General features: G+C 36.7%; 1 protein-coding gene across 4 annotated transcripts in view; it reads right to left on the bottom strand.

Annotated features, from left to right (window-relative positions):
- Window positions 1–294: 294 nt before the first annotated feature.
- The window catches only part of arrb2a (arrestin, beta 2a), a 25,648-nt gene continuing 14,711 nt past the window's right edge, over window positions 295–11,231 (bottom strand). Inside the window, exons 10-17 of one of the 4 annotated variants that reach the window (XM_059351396.1) lie at window positions 11,083–11,167; window positions 10,220–10,292; window positions 9,996–10,133; window positions 9,329–9,412; window positions 8,590–8,613; window positions 6,164–6,240; window positions 5,696–5,750; window positions 295–4,222 (exon numbers count right to left, since the gene is read on the bottom strand). In XM_059351396.1, coding sequence (XP_059207379.1) covers window positions 4,135–4,222; window positions 5,696–5,750; window positions 6,164–6,240; window positions 8,590–8,613; window positions 9,329–9,412; window positions 9,996–10,133; window positions 10,220–10,292; window positions 11,083–11,167 — 624 coding nt within the window. In that variant the 3' untranslated portion in view covers window positions 295–4,134. Of the gene's footprint in view, window positions 4,226–5,695; window positions 5,751–6,163; window positions 6,241–8,589; window positions 8,614–9,328; window positions 9,413–9,995; window positions 10,134–10,219; window positions 10,293–11,082; window positions 11,168–11,231 lie in introns of all 4 variants that reach the window. The other 3 variants (XM_059351395.1, XM_059351398.1, XM_059351397.1) reach the window with 3 other exon arrangements.

The following is an 11,231-nucleotide window of genomic DNA, read 5'->3' as shown; positions in this document are numbered from 1 at the left end:
AGGATGAGAGGAGGAGGAGGAGGAGGAGAGGATGAGGATGAAAGGAGGAGAGGATGAAGGAGGAGGATGAGGAGGAGAGGATGAGAGGAGGAGAGGATGAGGATGAGAGGATGAGAGGAGGAGGAGAGGATGAAGGAGGAGGATGAGAGGAGGAGAGGATGAAGGAGGAGGATGAGGATGAGAGGAGGAGGAGAGGAGGAGAGGATGAGGATGAGAGGAGGAGGTTCGTGAGGACGGAAACGCCGGCGTTTGGTTTTTAATCTCGTCTTCTCATTGGCTCGTTGGTTTCGTGGCACTTTGACAATTTGGCCAAATCGTTTCTTTACGTTTCTACGATTTCTTCGACCGTAAAGGAAAAAAGGCAGAAGGTTTAATAATCTGGAATATTAATAAGTATGGAAGCTCATTTCTGATGGTTCAAGAAAATAAAAAGACCCTGTAAGACATTTAGGACAGCTGGTCAAAAGTTTAGATTTTGTTCGATTATTTTCACAAAGATAAAACTTTCAGTCTGAAGCTCAGAGATTGTTTTGAGGTTTCTTAGTCGTTATTTGATACATTTCCAGTTTTGTAGATCCTGATTCAGATCCAGACTAGAATCATGATTCAGATCCTGATTCAGATTCTGATCTAGATCCTTTTCCAGATCCAGATCATGATCCCGATTCCCATCCTGATTCCGAATCTGATCCAGATTCAGATCCTGATTGTTTTGAGGTTTCAAAGTCATCATTCTTAAATATAAGTTATTATATCGAGATACAAAGTCAATATTTTGAGATAAGCAGGTTGTTCGAGATAAGTAACTCAATAAGTAATTTCAAGTATCGAGTCATTATTATTATTTATTTCCAGATTACTTAATTATCTCAATATCTTGATACATAAACTTATTTCGAGAAGTCAATATTTTGAGAGATTGAGATACGAGATAGTTTAGAGATAAGTTATTATTTCGGGATATAAAGTCAATATTTTGGGATAAGCAGGTCATTATTTTTGAGATTTTTCAGTTTCTATTTGTTTTCCGATATAAAGTTGTTTTGGACGACAAACTTATTCCAAGACAAGTAACTCAATAAGTAATTTAAAGATAGCATCTGGACATGTTGAGTCATTATCTCGAGATAAACAAGTCATTATTATTAATTATTTCCAGATTACTTTTTCATCTCGATATCTTGAGATATTAAATTATTTTAAGGCGTCAATATTTCCTTTGATCCAAGACGAGTCATTATTTGAAGAAAAGTCATTTTGACATTATTAAGTCTCTCGAAATAATAAAAATTCTTCTGAAAATGAAGAAAGTTTCTCGTAATAATTGACACAATATTTCCCGTCAGCAGAGATGAGCTTCCATCTACAACAGAAAGACTAATATTATATTCTAATAGTTTTAAGACCAAATATTGAGAATTTAATTTTAGAAATTTAGAATGAAATAGTTTCAGTTGTACATTCACAAGACAGAAGTCGTGTTTTGTGAATTCATCTGTACGACTTTTAATTCATTTTCATCAGGAAAAATGATAAACAATAATTATAATTACATCGATTTTGTGATAATTGGCAATTAAATTTGGTCTTATTGGCAACAGTGAGCTCGAAAAGGCACAACGCAGTTTACATGAAGTTCCATCCTTCAAAATAAAACCAAACTCTCTGAAACATTTGGTGGATGGTGGAGACGAAGATCAAATCAAACGGCAGCGTTTCTCTCCCAGCAGCAGAGGGCGCCACGCCGCCGCGCTCTCATTGGTCCCATCCGCTTCAATAAACAGCAGAAAAAGACTTAAAGACGCTCCAGAAATCCTCCAACTGACTCAGTTCACCTCGTCTTCATTTATGTTTTTAATTCAACACGTTTTATTGTTTCACTGTCGAGTTTTGATTCATAAAAATCAACAGAAGATTCTTAAATGTACAACTACGACGCCTCAAATTTCCAGTTTTGCAGATCCTGATTCTGATCCAGATTCTTGTTCATATTCTGATTTGGATCCAGATTCTGATCCAGATCATGATCCTGATTTAGATCCCAATTCAGATTCTGATTCAGATCCTGATCCTAATTTAGATCCTGATCATAATCCTGATTCTTATTCAGATCCTGATTATGATTCTGTTCCAGATCCTGATCATTATCATAATCCTGATACAGATCCAGATCCTGATAAAAATCCTGATCCAGATCATAATTCAGATCCTGATCATAACCATAATCGTGATTCAGATCCAAATCCTGATTAAGATCCTGATTCAGATCTTGATTAAGACCCTGATTCAGATACAAATTCAGATTCTGATCAGAATCCTGATTCAGATTTTGATCCAGATCCTGATCATAGTCCTGATTCAAATCCAGATCCTGATCCAGATTCATTTCACCTCAGATTTAGAACAGAAATGGTGACGGATGTGAATATTTCATGCTGTTGAGCAACAAAAAGACAAATTTTGGTTTAAAGTGAAAAACAAAAATAAAAACCATTCCAGCGTCATCAGAGTTCTGCTCATTCGTGAAGTGAAAATATTAATATAGAAACTATAAATTCAAACCATGTGTTGTTTTAACATTTAACAACAACAGGAAGGTAAAAATAGTATCTAACTGGCTGAAAAACTTTCAAACTAAAAGTCTGAAAGGTTTTTAAAGTGACGGAGCTTTGATGTTGTGATGATGCTGATGACATCATCAAACTCCAACCAATCGTCTGTCAGCAGAGACGCTCTTCATTTAATAATATTATCTTAGTTTTATTATTGATTAAAGGCCATATTTAGACCTTTAACGGTGCTTTATGATGTCTAGATGCTGAAATGTGATATTTGTGAGATCTTCCGTAGGAACCAATGGGGAAAAAAAGCTGTTATTTAACCAAAATAACTTAAAATATTTCTAGAAAAGTCAAATTTTTTTTAACCAAAATATGCCGACTTTATTCCAGAAATATTTCAAGAATTTTGTAGAATTATAACTTCATTTTAGTTTTTTATTTAAAAAAAACTTTTTGTTGTTGTTGAAATAATACTTTTATCATAACTTGTCATTATTTCTCAAAATATTGTTAAATCAGACTTCCTTTTTTTCATCCCTAAATTATTTCCCCACTGTGAATTTAAAATTCGGAATATTTTATTTTTAATAAATGCAATAAAACTTTTGTTATTTTAAGGATTTTATGAATTCAGATTTAATATAAAGTCCAGACTTCAGATTTACTTGATCAAAAAATTATTTTAGAAAAATCAAAAAATCAAACAATATTTGTGTTTTTAAAGACAATGTGGAGATTTTTTTGGTTTCGTTGCCTTTGAAACTGAAAAAAAATAAAATAAAAAAAAGTTTAAATAAACAGGAAACTCTAAACGCTGGAATGGTTCTTTCAAAATAAAACGTGATAAAAAGTGACGCAGCAAACGTTTTATAAAACGGACGACAGAGTGAGTGCTGGTGAAGTCTGTGTGTGTGTGTGTGTGTGTGTGTGTGTGTGTGTGTGTGTGTGTGTGAGAGTGTGTGTGTGTGTGTGTGTGTCCTCCCCTCGCGGCCGTGATGTAAAAAGCGTCGACAGTAATTTTTTTTTTTTTTAACTTGAAGAAAAAGCGGCGAACGCTGAACACGGATGTCAAACTGCTCGTACAAGATTAATTTTTTTCTATGTTTCAAATATATATTCTGTTTGTACAAGACGTGATCGTCGTCGTTGCCGCGGAGACGGCCGACATCCAGAAGAGATTTTCAAAGTAAAAGCGGACGAGCGCTGCAGCTTCCTTTTCATTCACTCTTTCACTTATTTGTGGTTGTTTCCACGTCTCAGCTGATCCGTCCTGCAGCGGCGTTACGTTGAGAGTTCTTCAGCAGAAAGAGAAACGGAGAGACAGATGGAGGAGGCGGCGGCGGCGGCGGCAGAGGGAAATGGCGGCGGTGGCGGTGGCGTGACGAAATGGCTGAAGCAAGAGAGGAAGAACACGAGGCCTCCGTCCGAACACGCCCTCATCCACCCGTCCACTGGGGAATGTGAACAGTGTGTGGAAGAGTGTGTGTGTGTGTGTGTGTGTGTGTGTGTGTGTGTGTGTGTGTGTGTGTGTGTGTGTGTTGGTTCCGAAGCGAGCGTATGAAGTGGCGAGCTCCTAGCAGTCCTCGTCTTTGTCGTCCACCACGCCTTTGAGCCGCAGACGGGCGAAGTCCTCGAAGACGAAGTCGTCGTCCTGACTGATGCTGCTGAGAGACGAAGACACGGACTCTTTAGAACCAGAACCTCAAAGACTCTTTAGATGAGAACCAGAACCTCAAAGACTCTCTAGATTAGAACCAGAACCAGAACCTCAAAGACTCTCTAGATTAGAACCAGAACCAGAACCTCAAAGACTCTCTAGATTAGAACCAGAACCTCAAAGACTCTTTAGATTAGAACCAGAACCAGAACCTCAAAGACTCTTTAGATTAGAACCAGAACCTCAAAGACTCTCTAGATTAGAACCAGAACCAGAACCTCAAAGACTCTTTAAATTAGAACCAGAACCTCAAAGACTCTCTAGATTAGAACCAGAACCTCAAAGACTCTCTAGATTAGAACCAGAACTTCAAAGACTCTTTAGATTAGAACCAGAACCTCAAAGACTCTCTAGATTAGATCCAGAACCTCAAAGACTCTTTAGATTAGAACCAGAACCTCAAAGACTCTCCAGATTAGAACCAGAACCTCAAAGACTCTTTAGATTAGAACCAGAACCTCAAAGACTCTCTAGATTAGAACCAGAACCTCAAAGACTCTCCAGATTAGAACCAGAACCTCAAAGACTCTCCAGATTCGAACCAGAACCTCAAAGACTCTTTAGATTAGAACCAGAACCTCAAAGACTCTCTAGATTAGAACCAGAACCTCAAAGACTCTCTAGATTAGAACCAGAACCTCAAAGACTCTTTAGATTAGAAACAGAACCATTGAAAAAGTCTTTGAGGTTTTGGTTCTCATCTAGAGATTCAAGTCTGTCCAAATAGGAGTTTAAACTGGTTCAAATACGAGTTGTAACTTATTCCAATAAGAGTTTAAACTGAATCCAATAAGAGTTTAAACCGGTTCAAAGTCTGTCCAAATAAGAGTTTAAACTGGTTCCAATAGGAGTTTAAACTGGTTCAAAGTCTGTCCAAATAAGAGTTTAAACTGGTTTTAAATGATAAACATGTTTAAAAAGTGTTTAAAAATGCATAAATTGTTTTGAACAAGAGGTAATGTGGACTTAAACTGGATTCAAGCGGTTTCAAACTGTTAAACCTCTCCTGTCCTCTCCTCTCTGCTCTGTGTAAACAACACATTTCATTTTCCTATAAACTCTTCAAATTAAAAGTTCCTTCAATGTGAAGTTATTTTATTGTGAAAACTGGAAACGAAGGGTTATTTTCTCGTAGATTTGCTACTTTTAATCTCAAATTTGCAACTTTTTTGTAGCAGATTTGCAACTTTTAACCTAAAATTTGCGACTTTTCTTTAGATTTACCTCCTTTAATCTCATAAATTTACTAATACGCCGTCATGGCAACCACACGCTGGTTTAACACATTTAACTAGTTATAAATTCTTCACAATAAAAGTCGTTTGTTTCTACTCGTCCTCCAGAAGAATAAATTCACGCATTTTTAATGAAAAAGAATGAAAAAGAATTAGACTAATTCTGTAAAGTTGATACTCACTTTGTGTCGAATTCTATCAAATTGGTGTCGATGGGAGGATCCATCTCTGGCACAGCTGTAACACACACACACACACACACACACACACACACACAATTAGCATGTAAAACTATTGTTTCCATGGAAACTGCTTCTCGTCTCCATGGAAATCTGGAAATCCAGCATATGATGAAGAGAGAGTGTGTGTTCTCAGATTAGGCAGAAATTAAATGTTATTATTATTATTATTATAATATCAAATATTATTTATCGCATCTGAAAAACTAAACTAAACCATATCACGAGGGAAAAATTACAAAAAATTAAAGAGGGGCATAAAAAAAAGGAAAGAAAAAACCAAAAAAAGCAACATTAATTAAATCTATATGTATTTAATAGGCTGTACATTTATTAGCGTTTATAATATACAAAGTAAACAAATAAACAGGTTATAAACGAAGTGTGATTTATATTAATGAATGAATTAACCTGACTGTGGGCGGGACAGCGGCGGCTCAACAGGTTTAGGATGCATTAGGATGAAGGGCAGCTCCACCGACACGTCTCTGTAAACAAACAAACAAACAAACAAACACCGCCACGTCAGCAGGAAGTCACCTCTCAGACCACTTCCTGTTTTTAATCAACACATTTATCACATTTAATTTGATATAAATAAAATCTGCTCTGAGGACAACAGGAAGTGATGTCACAGACGAAAAGCCAGCTGGAAGACGACCAATCAGAGAGCTCCGTTTTTAACCAGTTTATTAGTTTGAACTCTTATTTTGACAGAACCGGATTAGACTCTTATTTTGACAGAACGGTTTAAACTCTTATTTTGACGGAACCACTTTAAACTCTTATTTTGACAGAACCACTTTAAACTCTTATTTTGACAGAACCACTTTAAACTCTTATTTTGACAGAACCACTTTAAACTCTTATTTTGATAGAACCACTTTAAACTCTTACTTTGATAGAACCACTTTAAACTCTTACTTTGATAGAACCACTTTAAACTCTTATTTTGACAGAACCGGTTTTAACTCTTATTTTGACGGAACGAGTTTAAACTCTTATTTTGACGGAACAGGTTTAAACTCTTATTTTGACGGAACGGGTTTAAACTCTTATTTTGACAGAACCGTTTAAAACTCTTATTTTGACAGAACCGCTTTAAACTCTTATTTTGACAGAACCGATTCAAACTCTTATTTTGACAGAACCGATTCAAACTCTTATTTTGACAGAACTGGTTGAAAGTGGCTGAAACATAAAATTGAATGTTAATCTTTAATCCAGTTTACCTCGAATGTATCTCTTGTTTTGTTATTTTAGTTTATGTTAAACTATTTTAAATATATTTAAATCTGTTAAAAAACAATTTAAAATTAATTTGAACTCATTTTGACGTATTGAAGTGACGTATCACTGCTTTAACAGCGTGTTAAACTGGTTTAAACCCATTTATATTTAGTTTTAATTGAAATAACACTTAAATGAATTTGACCTTTAATTTAAAAGATCAAAACATTGGGTGAAATTAGTTTAGGTTTGAACTGGTTTTTAACAGATTAAAATATATTCAAAACAGTTTAAACTGGATTCAAATTAACAAACTAGATACAGATATTAGTTAAAACAGATTTAAGTCAGTTTGAACTGATTCCAAGTCTGTCCAAATTAAATTTAAACTGGTTCAAAGTCCAAATAAGAGTTTAAACTGGTTCAAAGTCCAAATAAGAGTTTAAACTGGTTCAAAGTCCAAATGAGAGTTTAAACTGGTTCAAAGTCCAAATGAGAGTTTAAACTGGTTTTAAATGATAAACAGGTTTAAAAAGTGTTTGAATAAGAGGTAATGTGGATTTAAACTGGATTAAAGTGGTTTCAAACTGTTTAACCAGTTTGCAGTTTTAACTCACAACAACAGATAACTAAGAGTTTAACTGGTTTAAAATGGGTTTCAACAACATAAATTGCTCTCGATAAGAGATTTTAGTGTTTTTGTTAACCCTCTGAACCCCAACGAGACGCTTCAGGACGTTTTTTGTTCTTTCTACATTTTCCTCTCTGTGACCTCATATTTCACTACAACATATCAAATCTAAATAAATCTAAAAGTCCTGCAGCTCTGTGGAATCAGAACAATCATGGCTAGAGGTGGGAAAAACTCAAAAATGTCTTTGTGCAAATTAACACAGTTAGAATGACAGAAATCAGAAAAAAAAGTTGAAATTCTGTCGTGAATGTTGTTACAAACAGAAAATAAAAAACGACACAAAAGAGACATAAAATTACCAAAAATACATAAAATACCAAAAAAATGATGTTAAAAGACACAAAAACGACACAAAATTACAAAAAAAAGATACGAAAGACAAAAAATGACGCAAAATGTCCGAAACCAGTTTTATTCACATATTGTCCATGTTTAAGTATTGTCATGTTCCTGTCCTCTCCTCTCTGCTCTGTGTAACAGCCTCTCCTCTCCTGTCTTCTCCCCTCTGCTCTGTGTAAACAGCCTCTCCTGTCCTCTCCTCTCTGCTCTGTGTAAACAGCCTCTCCTGTCCTGTCCTCTCTGCTCTGTGTAAACAGCCTCTCCTGACCTCTCCTCTCTGCTCTGTGTAAACAGCCTCTCCTGTCCTCTCCTCTCTGCTCTGTGTAAACATTTATAATAGATGATGCGTTCAAGGACCGTCGGAAAGCTCAAACTCTGACGAACTAGTCTGTTTTTACAGTTTCTTTCTGTTTTTTGGTGATTTTCTAACGTAAATATATGTTTTTCACCCTTGACGTGTGTGTTTGGGGTTCAGAGGTGTGTGTGTGTGTGTGTGTGTGTGTGTGTGTGTGTTAGTTTCGTGTGTCGTCCTCAGATCAGACTGAATGAACTCGAGGCTGTCGGCCACATTTACCTGTCCAACATGCCTCTCAGCAGCCTGCAGGGGGCGACACATAGAGGGAGGGGGAGGAGCCAAACAAAAAGCCAAAGAAAACAAAAACAGAAGGAGGTGAAATGAAAAGCAGGAGGCGACATGTTCACAACACGTTCACGGTCTAAAGCCAGCAACTACGGCAACAAGCAGACAGTTCCCATGGTAACCGACAACAGGAAGTTAGAGGACGAAGCAGGAAACTGAAGCCGAGCTGCAGAAACATGGAGCCACTGAGGAACAGACCAACAGAGTCATCCTGTCTGACGTGGAACAGTTAAAGGATTAAAACAGGCTCACAGGATTATCATTTGGTAGTTTTGGTAATTTAGTATTTTAGTGGAAGAAAAAAATAAACAGAAAACAGAAAAAAAAAACTGATAGAAAAACTGAAACTGAAAACTGAAAAAACAAAAAACAAACAAAAATGGAAAAAAAAAACAGAAAATAAGAAAAAAAACTAAAAAGAAAGAAGAAAAAAAGGGAAAAAAATAAAAAGGGAAAAAAAAATGAAAAAAAAGAAAGAAATCAAATGAAAGAAGAAAGAAAACGTTGTGTACTCTGGTGATTTGATATTTAATATTTATTATATATTTATATATTTTGTCGCTGCAGCTCGGCTACAAATGTTTAAAATCTACTCGAGTGTCTAACAGGAAACAGTGAGGCTGAGAGACAGGAAGTGATGTCACCACTGTGTGTGTGTGTGTGTGTGTCGTACCCTCCGCGTGAGACCACCAGCTTCACTTTGACTCTGTAGGACACCAGGATCCCCAAAACCTCCTTATTGGTCACGTCCTTCACACTGAAACACAACAGACACACAACAGAGCAACAAAGTCACATGACTGATCCAACACACCTGACCCTGGGTGTGTGTGTGTGTGTGTGTGTGTGTGTGTGTGTGTGTGTGTGTGTGTCACTTATTGTAAGTTGCTTTGGACAAAAGCGTCAGCTAAATGACATGTAATGTAATGTGTGTGTGAGAGAGTCCGCCGCTTATTGTAAACAAACCGGCATGCTAACTGTACACAGAGTGTCCGCCGCTTATTGTAAACAAACCGGCATGCTAACTGTGCACAGAGTGTCCGCCGCTTATTGTAAACAAACGGAGGTCTCTAACTGAACACATACACACTGTACTGCGACAGAGCTAACTGTTAGCATGTTAGCACTGTGCTACGGTGCAGAATATCATGTTTTTTTGGGATCGCTATGAACGCCCTGAGGCCGCCACAGATCTTTACTGCAATATAGCGGGACCGCACTATGAAAGGAGCTATTGTGTGTGTGTGTGTGTGTGTGTGTGTGTGTTTACATGGTGGAGGAGGCCAGGTTGTGTGTGTGTGTGTGTGTGTGTGTGTGTGTGTGTGTGTGTGTGTGTTTACATGGTGGAGGAGGCCAGGTTGGTGTCTTCATGTTTGAGCTTCCCGTCCAGAGCGAGCCCTCTCTTCTCTCTGTTCTTGTCCAGCGTCGGGGTCAGAGTGTAAACCTTACAGAAGGTGGAGCTGGACGACACCTGGTCGCTATGGAGACAACACACGCTGCTGTCAATCAAACCGCTCAGGGAGGAAACCATTGATGTGAACATGAAGACGTTAGAGAGACTTACTCTGCCTCCAGCTGAGCCACGGGACATTTATACTGAGCAGTGCTGAAGAGACAGATGTCTGCATACTGACGCACTGAGGGACACACACACATTCACTGACTGTCAGATACATTCAGAAATATTGTTCACTTTGCTGCATTCGGTCAAACAAATTATTGTTTTTCTGACTCACTGGATGCAACAAACATCATTTTTTAAAATCAAATTCAACAATTTTTTAACCAAAGTTTCAGAAAGTTTTTTTTATTTTTATTAATTACGTGTTTAGAGTTAGTTTTCACTCTAAGATTTAATTTAATTTAAATGACATAAGCAAAAAAATTTTTTTTTTTTTTTTTAAAAAAGGGTGAAAAAGCAGAAAAATAAAAAAAGTTAAAAAACAGGTAAAAGAAAAAAGAAAAAAAGAAGAGAAAGAAATTAAGAAACAGAAAAAATAAGAAAAAAAAAACAGGAAAAATTAAGTAAAAAACAACAAAGAAAACGATTAAAGAAAAATGAACGGAACAAACGGAAAAAAGATGAAAGAAAGAAAGAACCCTGGAAAAAAACACCTGAAAAAAACAACAATACAATAGAAACGTAAAAAGATGAAAAAAACGAAGTAAAAACAAACAGATAATAGAAGAAAAAAAGAACGGAAAAAACTGAAAAAAGAACAAAGAGAGAAGGTAAGAAACCAGGGAAAAAAATGGGAAAAAAGTAGAAAAGAAAAGTAGAAACCAAACAAAAAAAGAAAGAAAAACTGAAAAAAGAAACAAATAAATAAACATCAGATAAAAGAAGAAAAAAGAGAACAGGAACCAGAAGAAAGAAGAGAAGAGCAGTGAATCCCCAGGGACCCAGGTCAGGTCCAGGTGGTGTACCTGAGATCTTGACCCGCTTCACCGTCTTGGTGGAGTTGTTGGTGACGTGGACGTTGACGCTGATCGGCTCGCCGTGGTAATACAGCTGCAGCAAAGCATCATGGGAAGAGACGACAAACAGTCAGGTGCTGAGACAAAACGACTCCGAG

Source organism: Centropristis striata, chromosome 15 (genome assembly GCF_030273125.1).
Source record: "Centropristis striata isolate RG_2023a ecotype Rhode Island chromosome 15, C.striata_1.0, whole genome shotgun sequence".
NCBI classification, from domain to species: domain Eukaryota; kingdom Metazoa; phylum Chordata; class Actinopteri; order Perciformes; family Serranidae; genus Centropristis; species Centropristis striata.
The sequence above is the reverse complement of the archived record's forward strand: the minus strand, read 5'-3'. Positions and strand labels throughout refer to the sequence as shown.